This window comes from Ictalurus furcatus, chromosome 1 (assembly GCF_023375685.1).
Source record: "Ictalurus furcatus strain D&B chromosome 1, Billie_1.0, whole genome shotgun sequence".
In the NCBI taxonomy this organism is placed as follows: Eukaryota; Metazoa; Chordata; class Actinopteri; order Siluriformes; family Ictaluridae; genus Ictalurus; species Ictalurus furcatus.
In genome coordinates, this window is record NC_071255.1 from 36,184,997 (window position 1) to 36,210,447 (window position 25,451).

At 43.5% G+C, this 25,451-nt stretch overlaps 1 protein-coding gene across 3 annotated transcripts in view; it reads right to left on the minus strand.

Annotated features, from left to right (window-relative positions):
* ntng1a (netrin g1a) overlaps positions 1-24,907 on the minus strand; it is a 185,063-nt gene extending 160,156 nt beyond the window's left edge. For 2 of the 3 annotated variants that reach the window (XM_053622034.1, XM_053621951.1), the window contains exons 1-2: positions 24,018-24,907; positions 6,147-6,715 (exon numbers count right to left, since the gene is read on the minus strand). In XM_053622034.1, the coding sequence (XP_053478009.1) occupies positions 6,147-6,395 (249 nt within the window). In that variant the 5' untranslated portion in view covers positions 6,396-6,715; positions 24,018-24,907. The remainder of the gene's footprint in view (positions 1-6,146; positions 6,716-24,017) is intronic. The other variant, XM_053622117.1, reaches the window with a different exon arrangement.
* Between the last annotated feature and the right edge of the window lie 544 nt (positions 24,908-25,451).

Genomic DNA, 25,451 nt, shown 5'->3' on the forward strand with positions numbered 1-25,451 from the left:
GAGAGAGAGAGAGAGAGAGAGACAGAGAGAGAGACAGAGAGAGAGAAAGAGAGACAGAGAGAGAGAGAGAGAGAGAGAGAGACAGAGAGAGAGAAAGAGAGACAGAGAGAGAGAGAGACAGAGAGAGAGAGAGAGAGACAGAGAGAGAGACAGAGAGAGAGAAAGAGAGACAGAGAGAGAGAGAGAGAGAGAGACAGAGAGAGAGAAAGAGAGACAGAGAGAGAGAGAGAGAGACAGAGAGAGAGAGAGAGAGACAGAGAGAGAGAGAGAGAGACAGAGAGAGAGAAAGAGAGACAGAGAGAGAGACAGAGAGAGAGAGAGAGAGAGAGAGAGAGAGAGAGAGAGCGAGAGAGGCGGGCTGATTAGAAATCGATGAGGATGGATTGGGGAGAGGACTGGGTTCTCTCATCAGCACTCGATTCCTAAAATAAAGGAGTGATTACGGGCGTCGTAAAGGAAACTGCTCCTGGTGTAATCAGCGCAGCGCTGTGGAAGTCTGACTGCTCCAAAAGTTGATGGAGCGAGAAAAACAAGGCTGTTTCACGGCCCATTTTATGTGCCCTTACACCAAACGGACAATAAACCCATAACCACACACCCACACACACACGCACACACCCACACACCCCCCCTACCCCCCCCCCCACACACACACACACACACGCACACACCCACACACCCCCCCCCCCCCACACACACACACACACACTTCAAACAACAACATGCTTGATTTCAATCTGCCACGTTTCCCATTTCACAGCGAGGGAGAGATTACAGAGGCGCTGGCCGTGAAATGTGGCCCACGCGGCACCTATGAACACTTGTTAGCGCTTCACATCGGCTTATTTATCGACTGGAACGGCACTGGAGTGTGACGTGAGTCTTCAGGGTTCATCGAGACCAGCATATCGAAGCACTGACCCGCTCACTGCGGCGAACGCGCCTTCGCCTTCCTTTGCTAACCACGCTAATCCTGTCAGAGCGAGGCGTGCGCGCTCCGAGGCGAGGCCCTGAATAACAAACACCCCGCTCCTGCGCAAACACCTGCTGAATGATTCACTTTTTCCAGAGGGGGATATTAGCTCCCGTGTCACCGCCAGTGCTTTTCTGGAGCTATTTTTACTCCTGAAGTAAAGTAAGAAGCGTTTCTGTTCAGACATGGATAAACACACACACACACACACACACACACACACACACACACACTTAAAATAAATAGCCACAAAGCAACTTCTTTAGTTTGCCACTAAAGCTACGAGGCAAATGTTGTCAAAGAGATCCATTAAATAAAATAGTTAAATAATGAGGTATTAAGTACAACCCCAGTTCCAAAAGAGTTGGGACGCCGTGTGATATGCAAATAAAAACAGAAGGCGACGATTTGCAGATCTCGTAAACCCGTACGTTATTCACCTTAGAACAGAGAAAACATATCAGATGTTTACACTGAGGAAAATAATAAAACCGTTTTATGGAAAATAGTACGGTCGTTTTTGAATTCCAGGGCCGCAACACGTCTCAAAAAAGTTGGGACGGGGCGACAAAAGGCCGGAGAAGTAAGTGTCAGTAAACAGAAACAGCTGGAGGTTAACCGTGGTTTTCTGTTTTTTATTTACGTTTCACACCGCGTCCCAACTTTTTTGGAACTGGGGTTTGTATAAGTAAATAAAACACTGCGATCGCTGGAGCTGATTACTTTTCCAATGGCAGCATATCCCTGAGTGTTTTATTCCTCTTATACCACAATCTCTCAGCCGTGACTTCTAAATAGAAACCATTAGAGAAATTATAATGGTTTTAATGGTTATAATGAGAATTGTGTTGGTTTTAATGGAAACGATATAATGGTCCTATTGGGTTCTGTTGGTGCCATGTTTTATGTCTAGTGGAAACCAATACAAACCATTAAATCCTAATAGAATATGGCCCAAAAGACATTACATTTGTTAATGGTTTTAATGGTATTTGTAGTGGAAACCATTAGAATTTCTGTAACGGTGTCTATTGTTTTTTTTCAGCTGGGACATACCGGTGCAATACCTTTACCCTGTATCTATCTGCACACGGACAGAGAGAGTATTGGTTAAATTGTACACACACACGCGCGCACACACACACACACACACACACACACACACACACACACGTGCACACACACACTCTGTTAAACTAACTTCTCATTTTCCAGCTGCGACCTTCAAAGCGAAATGCCGTAAACGAAGCAACTTTTCTAATTAGGCTGCAGAAAGACGCACGCCATCGTCGCTGCTTCAAAGCTTTCAGAAAGCTCTTCTCCTCCTTTTCTCGGGCTAATGAAAGACACCGCGCGCCGCAAACACGCTTAATGAAGAGCTCTCCAATCGCATCTCTAAAGGCTCTGTAAATGAGACAAAGCCCAGCTCTCGTTACGGCGAGTAAATAATATTTCAAAAGCACTCCTTCGCTTCAGTGATTTATTATTATTTTGTCTGTAGTGGATTACCTGTAGGCATCATTCACGCTGTGTTAACTCAGTGCTGGAACAGCAGGAAATGCTCATGACCGGCACGGTTTCACCCGACAGTTCCACTCCACACCACCAGAGCGCCCCGTCACCTCGATACGAGGCCTCGTCGCAGCCGACTGAAAGGCTCAACACTTCCTCGTTTGCGCGCTAGTTCCGGGTGCGCGATTTCATCCACCGTGCATGCGTAAACAACACCCAATTTTACCATGCGCCAAAAGTATGCGCTCTTCTTGTGAAGAAGTACCGGGACACGCTAAAGCGCTGGTCACACTATTGTGCAGCGACCCTATATGACATCATGTGCCAAGACGTCGTCGTTGTTGTTGTTGTTGTTGTTTATCCGCACATCATGGATTGTGACGTGCTTGCAAAAGTAATCGTACAAACATTTGTTTCAAGGTTAACGTATAACATCTGTCCCTGTACGCAGCGACACCACAATCCAGGCAGCTTCTCTTTTGAGTCGCACATCGTCACGTGACGGGAAATCACAGGTCAGAGTTCACCGAACGTGAACCTTGGAACGCAGCGAAACTAAGGCATAGGCTTCCAGCGTTCGCGTGCGAGTTAATGGAAGTCAGTGATACGAAAAGCGTAGTGTGACCTGCCATTTAACGCAGGAGGACGTCGTTTTTGTCCAGATCGATCAACATGAGTTATTTTGTTGGTCTACTGAATTCAAAACGAAATCTCCGCTAGAGTGACTGTACTGGACATGGCAGCATCTTCCGGACTGTTCTCCGCATTCAAATGCTAATTGCAAAATGCTAATTCAGACGTGTGTTTGCACACGTCTGAACAGAACAGTCAGTATGGTAGTAAATCCTGATTTTCTCCACAGCTCTCCTCCGGACGTCTACGGAAGAAGCAGTTATCTTGTTGCAGCGTGGTGGTTACGTCTCGGCCAATTCCTCACAGCGAACCCTCGGCAACTCCCCAAGCTTACGAGGATCCCTCTGATGGACTCGATGGATTTCAAGACAAATTCTCACTGGGATTCAGGTTAGGAGACGGCATGGCTCAGAACCGTGCAAGACCTTCCTGAGTTATTGCGGCTGTGCGTTTGGGCTCGTTGTCTTGTTGAAACGTCCATCTTCTTCCCAGATTCACTTCCTTGGCAGATGATATTAAATTCTCCTCTAATATATCCCTGGACATCGCTCCATTCATGTTTCCTTCGATGACGTGAAATGCCCCAGTGCTGTTTGCACAGAAGCAGCTCCATATCATGACTCTCCCCCCCCCCCCCTCCACCCCCACTCCCACCCCCGTGCTTCACTGTGGGGATCGCTGTGCTCTCGAGATCTTACAAACAACCCTTCTTTTCTTCTTTCGAAAATGACAAGCTGAATTATTGCCAGAGAGCTCTATTTTTGTTTTGTCTGACCAGTGTACATATTATTCCCAAAGAGTTCTGTGCAGCATTTATATATAGAACTTGATTTATTATATATTATGTAATATATATATATATATATATATATATATATATATATATATATATATATATTATATATTATGCAACCTCTTTACATGTACAAAGTCAAAAAAACATTATGAGTATACATCTGAAATGGATGCATGCACTGGAAGTTTATTAAATACCAAAAAACAAAACGCTTGACTGCATCATGCTGCCGTAACTTAAATACTTAAACGTCACAAAACACTGTGTGTACTGTGTGTACTGTGTGTACTGTGCAGATAGGGCTGCGTCGTAAGGCATACAAATAAAATATAATCATGCACAACAGTGCCGGTGCAAATCGGGCAGACACGGCGCTCCTCGGTTCCTTCTCCTTTCCTTTCCCTTTGAGGAAGTGGAGAAAGAAAGTAAGAAAAGAAATCAAGTACAAATGTATTTACCGAACGCAACGATGTCGCTCAGTGAGGCATCACTTTAAAGCAACTTCCCTTAACGATAATGTGATTACATGCTAAATGATCCCTAACTCGTTACTGCACGTGTAGCTCCATCACACGCTTAAAGGTTGATGTTTTACTCTAAGATTCTGCTCGTTCACCAGACGTCTCGGTATTTAAAGCGGGCCATATTAACCGACTTTCATGCCAGATTTCAGAGTTTATTATCATTGTCTTGGATATTCGATTTTGTGTACACACGTAATGGTCAAATAATCTCTTCAGAGATGTAAATGTGAGCCTCTGGGATTTTTTTTCCCCTTACCCCCTTACTTTTTTTTTTTTTTTAACTCCATATGCTCATATACACTACACACACTAGCACCAGCACCATGGTGTCGGATTAACAGCATTCACTTCTAAAAACATTCATGTCTAAAAACATTTTTTGTTTTTTTAAAGTCTATTCTGTAACCAATCAGACTGTGGTTCCCACCCACAACACAGCTGTACCCAATGAGACTGCGGTTCTCGCCCACAACACAGCTGTAACCAATTAAACTGCGGTTCCCGCCCACAACACAGCTGTAACCAATCAGACTGTGGTTCCCACCCACAACACAGCTGTAAGCAATCAGACTGTGGTTCCCGCCCACAACACAGCTGTAACCAATCAGACTGTGGTTCCCGCCCACAACACAGCTGTACCCAATCAGACTGTGGTTCCCACCCACAACACAGCTGTAACCAATCAGACTGTGGTTCCCACCCACAACACAGCTGTACCCAATGAGACTGCGGTTCTCGCCCACAACACAGCTGTAACCAATTAAACTGCGGTTCCCGCCCACAACACAGCTGTAACCAATCAGACTGTGGTTCCCACCCATAACACAGCTGTAACCAATCAGACTGTGGTTCCCACCCACAACACAGCTGTAACCAATCAGACTCCGGTTCCCACCCACAACACAGACTGTGGTTCCCACCCACAATACAGCAGTAACCAATCAACTCTAGTTCCCTCCCACAACACAGTCAGAACCAATCAGACTATAATTCCTCTCTTCAAATACCCCTTATTAATTGCAATACAATGTTAACTAAGCTGAATCTAGATCCCACCCACAATACAGCTGTAACCAATCAGACAAGAGTTCCCACCCACAATACAGCTGTAACCAATCAGACAGGAGTTCCCACCCACAATACAGCTGTAACCAATCAGAACAGAGTTTCTGCCCCTACTGCCATTGTAACCAACTGTACTGCAGTTCCCGTCCCCAAAATATCCAATCAGACTTCAGTTCGTACCCAAAAAATGCCTTTGTGACCCGTTGGATTGCAGTTCCTACCCCATTTCCATTGTAACCAATCAGAATGCAGTTCCCGCCCACTGCCACTGTAACCATTTACAAACGTTTAAACGAAGACATGGCTCAGGTACTGGAAGGATCTCCGTTCTGCTGTTTGGACTTCAATCAATGTAAAATGGATTTGATGAAGTTCCATGATAAAAGAGAAAAAGTCTGATCGATCTTGCTTGTCAGTGGATTGTACTCATGCCCATCGCTAATATACTGAAGCAACAACAAAATGACTTGTACTGTCAGGACAGCATATTTCTCTTATACATCATCATCTCACAGTCCATTTGTCAAGCCGTTTCAGTGTAAACTGATTTGTACGACTTCTTGGCTGAACAACGACAAAAATCTTCCACTAAGCGGTACTGTGACTATACATTCTGCCCCAGTTTACCCCGTCACACACTCACCAGGGCACAGTAGGTCTCGGGCGGGTCTCCACAGGTGATGTCCGGAGGGTCGAGGGTCACCTTCAGGTACTGGGTCATGTCGGCGGCCTCGGGCTGGCAGGCCATGTAATCCCAGGTGAGTCCATCGTCCGTGTAAACCTGCGACTTGCACATGTCGTAGTGGCCCCACGTGGTGGGGTAGTGCTGCATGGCCAGTCCGAAAAAACACGGCCAGGCCGCCTGGAGGGTCACCATCAACCACACGCGCATGGCTGCCTGAGCGCGGATGGACAGATCGAGCAAATACGGGTACAGTGAGAGTGTGTGAAGGTGTGTTCCCGGGGCCCAGTTTACGAAATAATCCGAGTGTTAGTGAGCAGAGGGTGCCAAAGGTGAGGGAGCATACCAGCTTCTTCTACGCACACTCTTTATATGAATCCACCGGGAAAACCGAGGGCGATAAACAGAGAGAAGGAGAGAGAGCGAGGGAGACGTCTGATATGAGTTGTCTTCTGTAGGCTGATACTTTTGATAGACAGCCGTCTCAGCTTTGCTTTCTGTCAATCATCCTCTTTTTCTTGTCCGTCGATCTATGAGGAGAAAGCAGAGAAAAGAAAGAAGCAGAGAGTGAGAATACGACAAGGGAATAGAACAAGAGAGAGAGAGACAGAGAGAGAGAGAGAGAGAGAGAGAGAGAGAGAGAGAGAGAGAGAGACCACTTGGGGGTCTTATCCACCTCGCTGAGAAATCTCACATTTCAAAGAGGCCATCAAAGAAAACGTGATCCCCAGCTTTCACATTATACACGCTATTCCCGTCTATAGCTATCCATCACACACACACACACACACACACACACACACACACACAGCTCCATTTGACACCCAAATGGAATTAGGCCTTCACCTACGGTATACACAGGGTGAGATTTAAAAAGGAAAATGTTGTTTACACTTTTTATATGGGTAAACGATGACTCGTTTAATAGAGGGCAAATCCACAAGGTTATGTGTATAAAAGTTACTATAGTAACACCATGTCTGGAATCTGATGGCAATCCACACACACACACACACACACACACACAGGGTACAAAAGAGCATAGTAAAGTGTGTGAGGGCGAAACGGAGAGTGCAAAACTCAGACAGAATATTATTCTTGCATGTCTTTTTCCATCCAACCGGATTATGACCCTGTTGGCCCGCCATACCGGTCCTTCATTCCTCTTATGAACCCGAACACTTTCTGCCAATTGTTTGTACTTGTTACTCTTCCCACATTCCTTATTTGGTCACAACTTCCTGTTCAACACAGCAAATCAGTAGGTCACGTGATAACCGATATCACCCATGTTTAAAAGTTTTGCTCCTGAGGAACCTAAAATAAAGTCAGTACATAATGTAGCACTTGCTACCACCCCAGCACCACCACCACACAATGTGGTTGCCATGGTTACTTCCATAAACTGTAGCTTATCAATCATTTATTCTACACAGTTAACATTAACAGTAGAAATGTGACTGAAATTCAGTAGGCGTGGTTTATAATCAGCGTGCTTAGGTAATGTTTCTATTAATATTGGAATCAATGGAAAAGTGGAAAGAATTTGTTTGTTTGTTTGTTTGTTTGTTTGTTTGTTAGCATTGCCTCACGTGTGTCACCATCAGGAGAGAGAGGCAAAACATCTTATACTAAAATTGGAGAAAAACAAGTTAGCATTGCGTCGATACAGATCACGCCTAAACCGGTATTTCTGTTCGTTGTCATGGTTACACTTCACTATGCTTGTATAGTACCCGGCGTGTCGATTTACAACGGGTTTAGATTTAGGATTTTGTTTAACAAAATATTACAATCGGTCCATTTCAGTGGAAGAATCAAAAGCCGATAACGTAGTGTAAACGGTCCTGTCCTGAAGACAATGGAACACCTCTGACACTGGAGACTCCTTCCGTGAATGTTCAACAAACATCGTAAGTCTGGACACGTGGAGCGTGGGCTGTACAAGCAGCTTACTGCTGTGTATCAGATTAAACAGCGAATAACGTCCGGAGTGTAAGCGTTAATATGAGTATAAATTATAAGTGTTGGGGAGGGGGAGGGGTGTTAATCTCTCACAGGTCTCTAAATCACACACCACTGTTAAACTAACACTGGCGCCGGCTGCTCTGATTGAATCATTCATGTCGCCGCTGTTTGCTTGCTGTCTCCGTATTTTCATGCGTAATTACGCTGAAATGATTCCCCGTCAGCTCGCGTTTACAGCACGCTGTTAAAACACTAATTGTCCTTTTATCACACTTTAAGGGATTGACTGCAATTAGACAAATAAAAGGGAAGCGAATGTGTTTTTTATCAGGCGTGTAAGCTGAGCGTTCGCCTCATAAAAGTGAATCGCTCGGAGAGCCGAAACGAGACGACGACACACTGAGAGCTCAGGAACAAAAGAGCGAAGAAACGTCCATTCATGCACGAGTCATTCAGCGTATAATCAGCCCTCACACGCACTGCGAATGAACACGCCCTCTACTGCGTGCGCGCGCGTGTGTGTGTGTGTGTGTGTGTGTGTGTGTGTGTGTGTGAGAGAGTCACTTGTCACTTTATTTTTCATTTTTATTTATGTTTTTCATTTACTTATTTTTGTAATTATTACTATTTTTATTCGATTTTGTATTATTATTCCTATTATCACTATTATTATTATTATGTTATTCTATTATTATTGTTTTTTTTTTTATTTTTCCTTACTTATCTGTATCGATTCTTTAGCAATATTGTATGTAAACAATCATGCCAATAAGAAAGACAGAGAGAGAGAGAGAGAGAAAGTTAGAGAGAGGAGAGAGAGAGGAGAGACGAGAGAGAGGAGAGAGAGAGAAAGAGAAAGTTAGAGAGAGAGATAGAGAGAGGAGAGAGAGAGCAAGAGAAAGTGAGAGAGAGGAGAGTGAGAGCAAGAGAAAGTGAGAGACAGGAGAGAGAGGAGAGAGAGAGATAGAGAGAGAGAGGAGAGAGACAGAAAGAGAAAGTGAGAGAGAGGAGAGAGAGAAGAGAGAGGATAGAGAGAGATAGAGAGAGAGAGCGCAAGAGAAAATGAGAGAGAGGAGATAGGAGAGAGAGGAGAGAGAGAGGAGAGAGTGAGGAGAGAGAGAGCAAGAGAGAGAGAGGAGAGAGAGATTGTGAGAGAATGAGAGGACAGACAAAGAGAGAGAGAGAGAGAGAGAGAGAGAGAGATGGAGAGAGAGAGAGAGAGAGAGAGAGAGAGACCGGCAAGACTTCACAATCAGGTGTAATGGAGTTTAATGCTGGTTAATTAGTCCCTTCACACACACACACACACACACACACACACACACACACACACACACATTATTATTTTTAATTTAATTTATTATTCATTTTGTATTTATCCTATTATTTATACTACTTTCTCTCAGACTCTGTACTTGTATCTTATATTTTACTGTTTTAAGTAATAAAATATAAAAAGTAATGAACATTTTAAGTAAATATTTTGCTTTTATTTTATTTTCATTACATATACATATATGTATTTTTTACTTGAGATTTTATTTCTTTTAGATATAATATTATTTCTCCCTGCGTTTACAAGGATATGCACGGCTATAAATATAATTAAAAAATATATATATTTTTACAGTATTTAATATTTGTTTTTTCCTGCAAATATTTTGCTCTTGTTATTGTTTTATTTCTTATTAAAGTCAGAAAAACCCTGACAGGTTTAATGTCAAAGTGTACAGACTTTCAGCTGTTAGCGATGAACAAATCAAACTGGAGGCCACTGCTCATGAGGAACGCGAGAAGATTCCTCAGGGACGCTGCAGAAGCTCTGCATCAGCAAAAGGGTGCTCTACTCAGTACTAAAGATGCCTCCCAAATTATTATTATTATTATTATTATTATTATCTCCCTCTCTCTGCCTGTCCGGTCCTAACACAGTGAGATTATGTCTATTAATCACTTTCCATGAAGCTCGTCATCTAATTGGTGTCATTTCTCTCTCTGTCCATCTCTCTCTCTTCCTTTCTGTCCATTACCTCCCCAGCTCCCTCCATCTCTCCCTCCGTCTCTCTGCATCTGCCCCCTCACCCTGTCCTTATTAAATCTGGTGGATCTAATCAGGCTCTCCATCCATCGCAGTGTAATGTGCATGGTGATGGATGTGATGGGTGTTAATGGGACACTGCCGTGATCTCAGATTCATAAAAAAATGGACCTTTCCTGGTGCAGCTCGTATTCGTAATCGCTCGGCTCGTGGCTGGTACAGACCGATGATGTGTCGATTTCTTTAGAGTTAAAAAAAAAGTTCAAAGCGGTGCGTTTCCCAACACGGTCCTGGGAAACACGGCCTGCTGTTTTAAGCATCCAGCCATCGATTCGATTTTAAACAGATCAGACTGATCTGAGAACTGTAGGAGTAGGCGTGGCCTGATATTGACAGCCCTCTGAGTCTCCACCTGCTGCGCTACACACATTACTAAACACAGTGGCGCACAATCACAAATCAAAATCCATTTAAAGAGTTATACGGTAGCTATGACTGCTAGGTTAGCTAGCATTCACACAACTAGGTTAGCTTTCAGTCCGTAAGTTAGGTTTCATTCAATAAGTTAGCCTGTACTTGTTAGGTTAGCTTTTATTCACTACACTAGCTTTCATCCTTTATGTTAGCTTTCACTCACTAGGTCAAGTTTCACTCGCTAAGTTAGAGTTTACTTGGTAAGTTAGGTTTCACTCGCTTAGTTAGCGTTTACTTGCTAGGTTAAGTTTCACTCGCTAAGTTAGCGTTTACTTGCTAGGTTAAGTTTCACTCGCTAAGTTAGCGTTTACTTGCTAGGTTAAGTTTCACTCGCTAAGTTAGCGTTTACTTGGTAAGTTAGGTTTCACTCGCTAAGTTAGCGTTTACTTGCTAGGTTAAGTTTCACTCGCTAAGTTAGCGTTTACTTGCTAGGTTAAGTTTCACTCGCTAAGTTAGCGCTTACTTGGTAAGTTAGGTTTCACTCGCTAAGTTAGCGTTTACTTGCTAGGTTAAGTTTCACTCGCTAAGTTAGCGTTTACTTGGTAAGTTAGGTTTCACTCGCTAAGTTAGCGTTTACTTGCTAGGTTAAGTTTCAGTCGCTAAGTTAGCTTTTACTTGCTAGGTTAAGTTTCACTCGCTAAGTTAGATTTACTTGCTAGGTTAAGTTTAACTCGCTAAGTTAGCGTTTACTTGCTAGGTTAAGTTTCAGTCGCTAAGTTAGCATTTACTTGCTAGGTTAGGTTTAACTCGCTAAGTTAGCATTTACTTGCTAGGTTAAGTTTCACTCGCTAAGTTAGCATTTACTTGCTAGGTTAAGTTTAACTCGCTAAGTTAGCATTTACTTGCTAGGTTAGGTTTAACTCCCTAAGTTAGCTTTTACTTGGTAAGTTAGGTTTAGCTCGCTAAGTTAGCTTTTACTTGCTAGGTTTATTTTGCTCACTAGTTTCCTGTCACTTGCTAGGTTTTCTCCACGAATGCCCCAAGCTTAGCCCTGCCCACCAGGTTCTGGTGAAATTCATGCACGTGTTAGAAAGGCAATATTCTTAAACATTTTATTTTATCACAGATTGTGACTACAGAACGATCATTAACCTCAGTCAAAATCCAGCATGGATAGCTAAGCTGGCTGGCTGAATGGATCGTGGATGGCTAAGCTAATGTCAAGTTTATTATTTAATTTATCCCAACATTAGTATCATATCATCATCATATAACACCCTATTGAACTCTCTGGCGAAAGCAGAGCAGCACTAAGAATAAGTGCAACATCACACGACGTTAAATATTATAGAAATAAAATGAAAAGGGAAAGAAACCTCTTGTAACATACTGATTTCCTTTCCACTAGTAATGCAGAGTGTTTTCTAAAGTCAGATGATGTGAGCGTAGTCTAAATTTTGCTCATCAGCATGTCGTTGGCACTATTTGTCGTCCCATGTTCACACAGGAGACACACAGCGAAGAGAGAGACAGGGAGAGAATGGGTAAGAGACTGAGAGAGAGAGAGTGGGTGAGAGACACTGACACTGAGAGAGAGAGAGAGACTGTGTGTGTGTGTGTGTGTGTGTGTGTGTGTGTGTGTGTGTGTGTGCACGTGAGTGAGTGAATGAGTGAGTGTATCGAGCCAGCCGTGATACAGAGACAGATAAGGCTCAGGCTCAGATTAAAGCTCACACGCCATGGCTCGTTATCACTCTCGCTCTGCTGGAACACACGCTGCTTCCTCACACACACACGTAAACACACACACACACACACGCACGCTGTGAAGATCGCCTCCCTCCCCATCTGTTAGCACTAACACACAGGACTGTATGAGTGTCTGAGGTTTTCTGTCGCCCAGATCATCCTGGAATGCCGAGTAGCTGAGGCTTCCTGCCAGTTCTGAACGAGCGCCACATGACCTGATTGATCATTACGTGTTTTTAATAAACAATCTATTGTCAATAACACTGTTCACAACAGGCGAAATAGCAATATTATAATCCACTGGTGTCTGTGAACTCTGTAGATCATGTTCTTTTTGTTCAGTAGTAACCCCGGTTAGTAGGCAGGCACATAAACTAAAACACACATCTAATGTGGCAGGTCTGAGGTCAGAAAAGGCGACAACACTGGAAATGAGATAATTGAGCGGTCAGTGCTGGGCCTTAACCCTTAAGAGTTGGAGTAATTTCCAGGGATAGTGGAGCATTTAAATGTTCCTCATTTTGCTTAATCAGTGTAAGAAGTGACAGCTGATATAAATATGATAGCAGTACTGCACTCCTCTAGTAACACCTACAATGCCAAGATAACCAATCAGACCACACTCCCATCCCCAATACCACTGTAACCAATCAGACCACACTCCCATACCCAATAACACACTTTAACCAATCAGACCACACTCCCATCCCCAATACCACTGTAACCAATCAGACCACACTCCCATCCCCAATACCACTGTAACCAATCAGACCACACTCCCATACCCAATACCACACTTTAACCAATCAGACCACACTCCCATCCCCAATACCACTGTAACCAATCAGACCACACTCCCATCCCCAATACCACTGTAACCAATCAGACCACACTCCCATACCCAATAACACACTTTAACCAATCAGACCACACTCCCATCCCCAATACCACTGTAACCAATCAGACCACACTCCCATCCCCAATACCACTGTAACCAATCAGACCACACTCCCATCCCCAATACCACTGTAACCAATCAGACCACACTCCCATACCCAATACCACTGTAACCAATCAGACCACACTCCCATCCCCAATACCACTGTAACCAATCAGACCACACTCCCATCCCCAATACCACTGTAACCAATCAGACCACACTCCCATACCCAATACCACTGTAACCAATCAGACCACACTCCCATCCCCAATACCACTGTAACCAATCAGACCACACTCCCATACCCAATAACACTGTAACCAATCAGACCACACTCCCATCCCAATACCACTGTAACCAATCAGACCACACTCCCATCCCCAATACAACTGTAACCAATCAGACCACACTCCCATCCCCAATACCACTGTAACCAATCAGACCACACTCCCATACCCAATACCACTGTAACCAATCAGACCACACTCCCATCCCCAATACCACTGTAACCAATCAGACCACACTCCCATACCCAATACCACTGTAACCAATCAGACCACACTCCCATACCCAATACCACTGTAACCAATCAGACCACACTCCCATCCCCAATACCACTGTAACCAATCAGACCACACTCCCATCCCCAATACCACTGTAACCAATCAGACCACACTCCCATACCCAATACCACTGTAACCAATCAGACCACACTCCCATCCCCAATACCACTGTAACCAATCAGACCACACTCCCATACCCAATACCACTGTAACCAATCAGACCACACTCCCATCCCAATACCACTGTAACCAATCAGACCACAGTTCACATACCCAATAACACACTGTAACCAATCAGACCACACTCCCATACCCAATACAACTGTAACCAATCAGACCACACTCCCATCCCCAATACCACTGTAACCAATCAGACCACACTCCCATCCCCAATACCACTGTAACCAATCAGACCACACTCCCATCCCCAATACAACTGTAACCAATCAGACCACACTCCCATCCCCAATACCACTGTAACCAATCAGACCACACTCCCATCCCCAATACCACTGTAACCAATCAGACCACAGTTCCCATCCCCAATACCACTGTAACCAATCAGACCACAGTTCCCACCACACTGTTGCAATCAGACTACCTGTAAATGTTTCACAGGTTCAGTGCGAGCGAGGTCAGCATCAACTCAGTTTAAAGATACAAGTCAGACATATTTACCCAATTTGCACATATTATACACACTTATAAGAGCTTTTACACAGAATTCATTTTCACAGCAAATGTCTATAGACTGATGTGTAAATATAAAAAGCATAAACATTATTTTATCACAGACGCTTTGTTAATATTCAACCATTTAAATAAGAAAGGAGGCGGGGCTTAATAATATTAGACTGTTCTTAGAAATAAAATTTATCCTTACAGTTTAATGCGTGATTATTCCATCAGAGTGATTTATATTTATTTATACAGTGCTTAATTTAACATCCTCTCGGATTATACAGTGAGTTAGTAAACTGATTCTTCCTGATTATTGTAAGGTACAGTACGATATTTTCTGGTTAACATTAACTTTATGAACACATTATACACTCCTACACTCCTCTATACTCACACTGGTAGACACACACACACACACACGCTAAAGCTAATTCCAAACGTGGCTCACACACATCGCACACTGCTTTGGTATCACTACACCGGCTGTGTTTCATTTACAACTCACAACAACGTCCTGTTACTGCTATTTTAATGCCTTTAATGGCTCTGAATGCCAGACTGGCTGTGTTCCAAATCGTGTTTTATCATCATCGTCATCATCACTGAGTCCTGTCTTACTGAACAACAATGTAATTACTATAGTATTATTACAGAGAGAGACAGGGAGAGCAAGAGAGGAAGCGAGAGAGAGACAGAGAGATTCAGTTTCAGAAGTATTGGCACCCATGGTTCATCTCACACTGAAAATATGAGAGAAATCTAACCTATAATTGAAATTGCTTTTTTTTTTTTTTCCTAAGAAAAACAAAAGTCGCATAAATACCACTTCGCAGATATCACCCTGAACTCTCATGAACCAAAATGACTGAAGCATGTTCCCATTTATATTTTATTTGTCCACCAGGTTATAAATCTGAGGCCAAATTTCCTTCATTCGTCAACACAGGGAAGCTCTCCGCAAAGGGTGCCAATAATTACGGAGCTGACTTTCAATAGATAGATAGATAGATAGATAGTTCCCTTTGCCCTGTGATAGTTCATGCACAGACAGGAAAAAAGAAATCATATGTCACATATAATCATTCTGCACGTAAACGCATTATAAACCCCCTACCTTCACAGAAATGGTACATTCCAACCGGTTATAAGTCACATGACCATGCTGTATAAATCAGACTGTTCCCCAGAGCTAGCTTTAGATATGAACTGGAAACTCTAACAAATATTCCACGTTATATACTGCATCTTCATACACCCCATGATCATGTGACTTATAACCGGTTGGAATGTGCCATTTCCGTGAACGCAGGGTGCACCTAACGGGCTGGCAACTTGTGTATTATGTCATATCTGGGCTTCGTTACGCGTGTAGCAACTGAAATGGTGCCAGACTTCCTGTTCCCTACAAACGTGCATCATGGGTATTCTGTACGTACCTGCTATATCACCTGGACGCTAACCCAAAGTGGTGCATTGTGGGATTTCTCTACAAAGCTATGAGACATTACTACAGTCCCAAAAGAGTGGCATATTTCCTCTAAGTGTGTTTAATTCCATATATTATATATTTATGGTTTCCACCATGTTCTGGTTACAAAGTTTCTATGTTATTTTACGTCACGATGTTTGTCCTGTGAGTAATAATAATAAAAATAATAAATATATCATTCCTATTGTCCTTCCCATAGCTTTAAATCCCGCATGAGGACATTATTCTCTCTCTCTCTCTCTCTCTCTCTCTCTCTCTCTCTCTCCGTCTCTCAGTCCTTCTTGAACACACCCTGCATTATTAAAAACACTTTTCCTAAAAGGCTGCTGTGGCATTTCGGTTTTCGCTGTCCTACTCAAAATATCCCCGTGGGGAGTCCGTGCGAGAGCCAGCGTCCCGAGACAGACTGACACACTCCGTCTTCGGGGGGAATAAAGCTGATAAAAGTCGATTCTGCTTCCTACAGTATTTACTCAAAATGCAACACTGCTGAGCACACATACAAAAACACGCCACATACAATTATCATGATTTATTATTGCTCGGGACACAGACGCTCATCACGTGAAGCGCAAATCAACGCGATGCCCTTCATACAAGCTGAAATGATGAGGATTCGTTCGCTCAAAACTGGAATTACTCCTTTTTTTAAGTCATCGTTTTATTATTCGGAATCGGTAACAGTCACAAACGCGGGTCAGATTTTCATCCCGGGCCTTTTCAGACCTTTTCGCACACTTGTGTGTTTCATAAACATCCCCTGTGGCTTTAATCACAACCTTTACATGGATTACTGGCAAATAATTTTGCAGATATAGATATCCCCTCTGCTCCAACATACTACTACTACTAAAAATAATAAAATAATAATAACATTTCAGCCATCTTTAATAATCCTACAAACATATTACGAGACATACTCATTATATATAACCCAAAGGGGGTGAATACTTATGCACGGCACTGTAAAATGATTAACCGCCATACCTTTCGGAATGAATAAACGTCGCTGCAGTTTCGAATGCGACTATTATAATGGGCCGGGAGTGGAAAGATTTGAAACCCGTGTCTCTGTGTGTATCGCAGGATAAAACCTGACCTCCAGCACAACGACGCGGTGGTTTAATAAGACAGGGAAGAAAGCCGAGTGTGTAGTTTACCAGGGAACACGCTACGTCTGTGTCAGTCGGCGTGTTAAGAAGCAGCGATGCTCTAAAGTGCTAAAGACAACTTGCTTTCTTTTCTCTCGCCATCAGATTTTCGACTAATCGCGTCTCGGAAAGTCTTTAACAGAAAGTAGCCGCCTGGTTTAATATGAGTTATGACAGTGGGGCTCCAGCTGTTAGGACACACACACACACACACACACACACACACACACACTCAGCTGATGTTCACACTCACTAAACATAATCCGATAGCACATATACTGGACGATTTCAGTGTAACACAGCTGTAAGTGTGTGTGTGTGTGTGTGTGTGTGTGTGTGTATTACTGATGCTAATGTAAGCAGATCAAATCTGATTCCCTTTATATAGTTACACACTCAAGAAAAAAACCCAGATTACACTAGGTTATGAGATACAAACACCGGGTCATACAGCTACACCTTAACAGTTAACAGCCTGATTCTCACACACACACACACACACACACACACTGAGAGAGAGAGAGACTCGTGAAGCCTCACACTGATTTGTTCAAAGCATTTTCAAAACAGAAAATGATCATCTGGAGATCTCTCAAAACACATTAAATAAATAATACATGGTGTGTGTGTGTGTGTGTGTGTGTGCGTGTGCATGTGTATAGTGGTGTGTGACAGAAAACCGAGGTTAAAAAGCTGGAGAAAAGTATTCCCATACATGTATCCATAGATGATGATTATTGCATGGACATATAAGACATAAATATTTGTAAATATTCAAATTCCAATTTATACAATTTAAATATTCAGCTATTTCTGAAATAGGAAAAGTGTAAGAAATTCATTCAGGACGGATGAAATATGCTAAACAAATATATGAAAATAATAACAGTTATTAACGATATATTAGATACGTTAAATAAAGAAGTAATAAACAATAAAAATTAGTGAATAAAATAATGAATGAATTTGTTATGAAATCATGAATAATAATCAGAAGGAAAGCAGCAACAGCAAAATAAATAAATAAATGCATTTTTACAACGAAATTGTATTCATGATAAATTTATTTATGTATTTTTTATTTATTAATTATATTGTTTATTATTTATTACTTATTTATATATGTGTTATTATATCTAATATATATATTAATAAATAATATTCCCATGTATATTTTTTCACATATTTCATCCAGCATATTTTTTCCTATTTCAGAAACAGATGAATATTTAAAAATTGCATAAACGGGAATTTGAATATTTATGAATATTTCTGCCTTTTAAGTGAGGAGAGAGTGAAGAGGGAGTGAAGAGAGAGTGAAGAGGGAGTGAGGAGAGAGTGAGGAGAGAGTGAAGAAAGAGTGAAGAGGGAGTGAGGAGAGAGTGAGGAGAGAGTGAATAGGGAATGAGGAGAGAGTGAGGAGAGAGTGAATAGGGAATGAGGAGAGAGTGAGGAGAGAGTGAATAGGGACTGAGGAGAGAGTGAGGAGAGAGTGAGGAGAGAGTGAATAGGGAGTGAGGAGAGAGTGAAGAGAGAGTGAGGAGGGAGTGAGGAGAAAGTGAAGAGAGAGTGAGGAGGGAGTGAGGAGAGAGTGAAGAGAGAGTGAGGAGGGAGTGAAGAGAGAGTGAGGAGGGAGTGAAGAGAGAGTGAGGAGAGAGTGAATAGGGAGTGAGGAGAGAGTGAGGAGAGAGTGAGGAGGGAGTGAGGAGGGAGTGGGGATGGAGTGAGGAGAGAGTGATGAGAGAGTGAATAGGGAGTGAGGAGAGAGTGAAGAGAGAGTGAGGAGAGAGTGAGGAGAGAGTGAGGAGGGAGTGAAGAGAGAGTGAGGAGAGAGTGAATAGGGAGTGAGGAGTGAAGAGAGAGTGAAGAGAGTGAGGAGTGAAGAGAGAGTGAGGAGAGACTGGGGAGTGAAGAGAGAGTGAGGAGAGAGTGAAGAGAGAGTGAGGAGTGAAGAGAGAGTGAGGAGAGAGTGAAGAGAGAGTGAGGAGTGAAGAGAGAGTGAGGAGAGAGTGAAGAGAGAGTGAGGAGATAAGAGAGAGTGAGGAGAGAGTGAGGAGAGAAGAGAGAGTGAAGAGAGAGTGAGGAGAGAGTGAGGAGTGAAGAGATAGTGAGAAGAGAGTGAGAAGAGAGTGAAGAGAGAGTGAGGAGTGAAGAGAGAGTGAAGAGAGAGTGAGGAGTGAAGAGAGAGTGAGGAGAGAGTGAAGAGAGAGTGCGGAGAGAGTGAGGAGTGAAGAGAGAGTGAAGAGAGAGTGAGGAGTGAAGAGAGAGTGAGAAGAGAGTGAGGAGAGAGTGAGGAGTGAAGAGAGAGTGAAGAGAGAGTGAGGAGTGAAGAGAGAGTGAGGAGAGAGTGAAGAGAGAGTGAGGAGAGAGTGAAGAGAGAGTGAAGAGAGAGTGAGGAGTGAAGAGAGAGTGAGGAGAGAGTGAAGAGAGAGTGAAGAGAGAGTGAGGAGAGAATGAAGAGAGAGTGAGGCGTGAAGAGAGAGTGAAGAGAGAGTGAGGAATGAAGAGAGAGTGAAGAGAGAGTGAGGAGAGAGTGAAGAGAGAGTGAAGAGAGATTGAAGAGAGAGTGAGGAGAGCGTGAAGAGAGAGTGAGGAGATAAGAGAGAGTGAGGAGAGAGTGAGGAGAGAGTGAGGAGTGAAGAGATAGTGAGAAGAGAGTGAGAAGAGAGTGAAGAGAGAGTGAGGAGTGAAGAGAGAGTGAAGAGAGAGTGAGGAGTGAAGAGAGAGTGAGAAGAGAGTGAGGAGAGAGTGAGGAGTGAAGAGAGAGTGAAGAGAGAGTGAGGAGTGAAGAGAGAGTGAGGAGAGAGTGAAGAGAGAGTGAGGAGAGAGTGAAGAGAGAGTGAGGAGAGAGTGAAGAGAGAGTGAAGAGAGAGTGAAGAGAGAGTGAGGAGAGCATGAAGAGAGAGTGAGGAGATAAGAGAGAGTGAGGAGAGAGTGAGGAGAGAGTGAAGAGAGAGTGAGGAGAGAGTGAGGAGAGAGTGAAGAGAGAGTGAGGAGAGAGTGAGGCGTGAAGAGAGAGTGAAGAGAGAGTGAGGAATGAAGAGAGAGTGAAGAGAGAGTGAGGCGTGAAGAGAGAGTGAAGAGAGAGTGAAGAGAGGGTGAGGAGAGAGTGAGGAAAGAGTGAAGAGAGAGTGAAGAGAGAGTGAGGAGAGAGTGAAGAGAGAGTGAGGAGTGAAGAGAGAGTGAGGAGAGAGTGAGGAGAGAGTGAAGAGAGAGTGAAGAGAGAGTGAGGAGAGAGTGAAGAGAGAGTGAGGAGAGAGTGAGGCGTGAAGAGAGAGTGAAGAGAGAGTGAGGAGAGAGTGAAGAGAGAGTGAGGAGTGAAGAGAGAGTGAGGAGAGAGTGAGGAGAGAGTGAAGAGAGAGTGAGGAGAGAGTGAGGAGAGAGTGAAGAGAGAGTGAAGAGAGAGTGAGGAGAGAGTGAGGAGAGTGAAGAGAGAGTGAGGAGAGAGTGAGGAGAGAGTGAAGAGAGAGTGAGGAGAGAGTGAGGAGAGAGTGAGGAGAGAGTGAGGAGAGTGAAGAGAGAGTGAGGAGAGAGTGAGGAGAGTGAAGAGAGAGTGAGGAGAGAGTGAGGAGAGAGTGAAGAGAGAGTGAGGAGAGAGTGAGGAGAGAGTGAAGAGAGAGTGAGGAGAGAGTGAGGAGAGAGTGAAGAGAGAGTGAGGAGAGAGTGAGGAGAGAGTGAAGAGAGAGTGAAGAGAGAGTGAAGAGAGAGTGAAGAGAGAGTGAGGAGAGAGTGAGGAGAGAGTGAAGAGAGAGTGAGGAGAGAGTGAAGAGAGAGTGAGGAGAGAGTGAAGAGAGAGTGAAGAGAGAGTGAAGAGAGAGTGAAGAGAGAGTGAGGAGAGAGTGAAGAGAGAGTGAGGAGAGAGTGAGGAGAGAGTGAAGAGAGAGTGAGGAGAGAGTGAGGAGAGAGTGAGGAGAGAGTGAAGAGAGAGTGAAGAGAGAGTGTGTCGAGGTGTCTAGGGTTGTTTTGGAGTTCAGGAGGTTTAGTGAGTATTAGTGTGTAACGTTTGCTGTGCTTTCACTCCAGAGTGATCACACACACACACACACACACACACACACAGACAAAAACAGCTCGGGTGTGACTAACGTAATCGTGAGAATGTGATAAAATCTACGCATGTATACTGAGCAGAAGTGATGACGTGATCATTTTCTTGCTTTACTAAATGATTCCAGTGTGTGTGTGTGTGTGTGTGTGTGTGTGTGTGTGTGTGTGTGTGTGTAGACACAGCTTTATCTCAGTCACCCCGTCCACTAGAGGGCGCTTCGTACCGCTGACCCTGACTCTGTCCACGGCATTGACGCCTTCCCCCATCAGCACGTCTCTCAGGGATCAGACTTTAGCTTCGGCACCGATTCCGATCTGATTCTGATCTGATTCTGATCCGACGTGGCATGTGTGTGCGTGTGTGAAGATTCAACAATAAATCGACCTCGAATCGTCCAACGATGAAGAAATGCCATATTTGGAACCGTAGCATTTAGTCTGCGCACTAAAATCCTAACGTTAACACGAGGTGTGGATTTAATACACAGCCACGGGGTTTAGTGGAGAATAGAAAAGTTTCCATGCACGTGCAGTGCTGAGTGTTAACACCTAATTAACACAGTGCTGAAGCCACTTCCACACACACACACACACACACACACACACACACACACGATCCTGACTGAAATGTCGCATGAACACCGTTAACGTTATTCTTAATCATTCCCATTTAGCTCTCGCAGCAAACAGGGCTCTGAATTAACACGGTGTTTAACACAGTTCATCACATCGACAGTATTCCAGCGTTAATCCAGCACTCGTGCGTTAATCCACACTCATCCAGGTGTTCAGTCTTGCAGCAGCGTTAGTGTTGCGTTGGAACCGAGTAGAAATAAACACCTTCACTGAACATTTAAACGGGAATAATGTTTCATTAACAGCTATGGAGTGCTCAGGTCATACCTAGACCTCCGAGATGACCCTTTTCGTATTGAATCGACACCTAGACGGACGCCGCTTTAACGCACACTCACGTGTCGTACGTGTCACGTTCAAACCTGCAGAACAGGATTAATGGACTTCATATAGAATCAACACTGCTCAGTGTTCATGCCTACACGATCGAAATCGCTATTAAATGAACACGCACTCGCCTTATTAACTAACAGCTCTTGTGTGGAACTGATCGTGTTCGGGTCACACCTTTAAATCGTTAAAATGACTCTTCCTGTGCATTTCATTAACACTATTGTTCTTAATGAACGGTTTTCATGTTTAATTAACAGCTATTGTTGAGACTGAGTGTTCAGGTCATACCCAGATCCCTGAAACTGCACTCTGGGGATTAAAGGAACGCACATAATAGCAATAAATCTCAAACTGACACGTTTAAGTTAACACCTACAGTGTTGGTTTAACACACACACACACACACACACACACACACACACACACACACACCTACAGGCTACAGAGTTAACACAGTGTTAGTTTGATTCTTATCACATTTGAAAATCTCTTTGGGAAGGTGTGTCAAAACACCAGTAAGATGATATAAGATGATCTGAGATGATGTGAGATGATGTGGGATGATCTGAGATGATGTGGGATGATGTGAGATGATGTGGGATGATGTGGGATGATCTGAGATGATGTGGGATGATGTGGGATGATCTGAGATGATGTAAAATGATATAAGATGATGTGGGATGATGTGGGATGATGTGAGATGATCTGAGATGATGTGGGATGATCTGAGATGATATAAGATGATATAAGATGATGTGGGATGATCTGAGATGATATAAGATGATATAAGATGATGTGGGATGATGTGAGATGATGTGGGATGATCTGAGATGATATAAGATGATATAAGATGATGTGGGATGATCTGAGATGATATAAGATGATATAAGATGATGTGGGATGATGTGAGATGATGTGGGATCATCTGAGATGATGTGAGATGATGTGAGATGATCTGAGATGATGTGGGATGATGTGAGATCTGAGATGATCTGAGATGATGTGGGATGATCTGAGATGATGTGAGATGTGAGATGATCTGAGATGATGTGGGATGTGAGATGATCTGAGATGATGTGGGATGATGTGAGATTATGTGAGATGATGTGAGATGATGTGGGATGATGTGAGATGATGTGAGATGATGTGAGATGATGTGAGATGTGAGATTATGTGAGATGATGTGAGATGATGTGGGATGATCTGAGATGATGTGAGATGATGTGAGATGTGAGATGATGTGAGATGATGTGAGATTATGTGAGATTATGTGAGATGATGTGGGATGATGTGGGATGATGTGAGATGTGAGATGATGTGAGATGATGTGAGATGATATGGGATGATGTGAGATGATCTGAGATGATGTGAGATGATATGGGATGATGTGAGTAGGTGTTAATTGGCGGTGTTTAGGTGTGGATAAGGTTAAGTCTTGTGTAGATGCAGAGTGAAAACTAAGAGCTGTAGGTCTGCCGTGTGAGTGTTAACTCAGCGCTGTAAGAGTTAATCTGTCACTGTAGGTGTTAATTCAACATCTCGGGATGTGGCTGAGACTCGCATCATCACTGCTACACAGAACGAGGGTTTTATTGCTGCTGTTTTATTTGGTTTTTACGTGCGAGTCATTTATCCGACTGGTGTGCGTAAAGTGCGTAAAATAAAGCGTGCACACACGTAAAAAACCATAAACACACACACACACACACACACACACACACACACACACGCTCTCTCTCTCTCTCTCTCTCTCTCTCTCTCTCACACACACACACACACACACAGACACACACATGCAGTACAGGACAGGTGCAAATACTCACATTATTGCGCTTTTTGCAGGATTCTCCTCTGTGTTAATTATTATTATTATTATTAAGAATAATGATGATGATGATGATAAAAGAGTGCAACAAGTTGAAGGAAAGAAGGAGCAGGCTGCTCTGTTAAAGCTCAGCGCGAGGAGGTCGAGGGGGGAAAAACACACACTCCGAAAGCACGCGCACACACACATGCAGGGCAGGAAGCATCACCCTAAAGTTGATGACCAACACCCCCCTCCCTCCGACCGAGCTGAAACGAGCTGACTAATTTAAAAAAAAAAAAAAAAAAAAAGAAAAGAAAAGAAAAGAAAGGAGAGAGACAGACAGAGATGAATGTCCGATATCGCGTCAATCCAAGCTGGACATGCCGGATGCGGATCTGATCTCTCTCTCTTTTTTTTGCTGTTGTTGTTTGTTTGTTTCACACAAAAAGAAGAAGAAGAAGAAGAAGAAGAGGAGGAGGAGGTAGAGGAAAAAGGGAACTGCTGTGCACTTTAAAGGGTCCCACCAAATCACATCCCCCGGTTGTTTGTTTTTCTTTTTTTTTGCGCTCGTGCCACCGCAGACAGAAAAATAAATAAATAAATAAAAACCCCGTCCGTGTGAAAGTTGAGTCTCTCGCGGCTGCGTTGTCCTCTGATCAATTCCTCAATCTCCACTTTGAACATCCATAAATAGAGCCAAAAATAAAAGCAAAAAAAAAAAAAAGCCCGGTTCCAAAATGAGTAAAGAGAAAGAAAGAAAGAGAGAGTCCTGCACTGCAGAAACGCACTCCCGGACCGCGCGCGCGCGTGTGTTTGTGTGTGTGTGTGTGTGTTTGTGTGTGTGTATGCGTGTGTTTATGTGTGTGTGTGTGCGTGCGTGTGTGTGTGCGTGCGTGCGTGCGTGTGTGTGTGTGTGTGTGTGTATGCCTTTTATTTCTCGGCGAGACGCGAATCCGCACCGGCGCGAGCTCCCGGTTTTGTGCCGAGGATGTGGGAATCTGAATCTGAATCTTCTCCCTCCGTCACATCCACATTCATCCACATCCATCCATCCGTGCGCGCGCGCGCGTGCGAGCGTGCGCACACACTCTCTCTCTCTCTCTCTCTCACACACACACACACACACACACACACACACACACACACAGACCCTACCCATCCCATTACGCTTACGAGCGATTCACCTTCGAATCGATTCTATTTTGAATTACTCTTTTTACGCCACGAGTCGATTCTCACGTGCGAACGAATCGGCTTTTTGCAAGTTTTTTAAGTTTTCATTATATAAGCCTGTTCGTGATATCGGACAGTTTAACTTTTACACAGCCTATTGTAAGTAATGCCTCATTTCTAAACGACTCTTTTTAAGTCACCCGGTCGCCAGAGTCGATTCTCATGATTCTCACGAATCGAATCTTTCCTATCTATGCAAGTTTATAATTGCTAAATA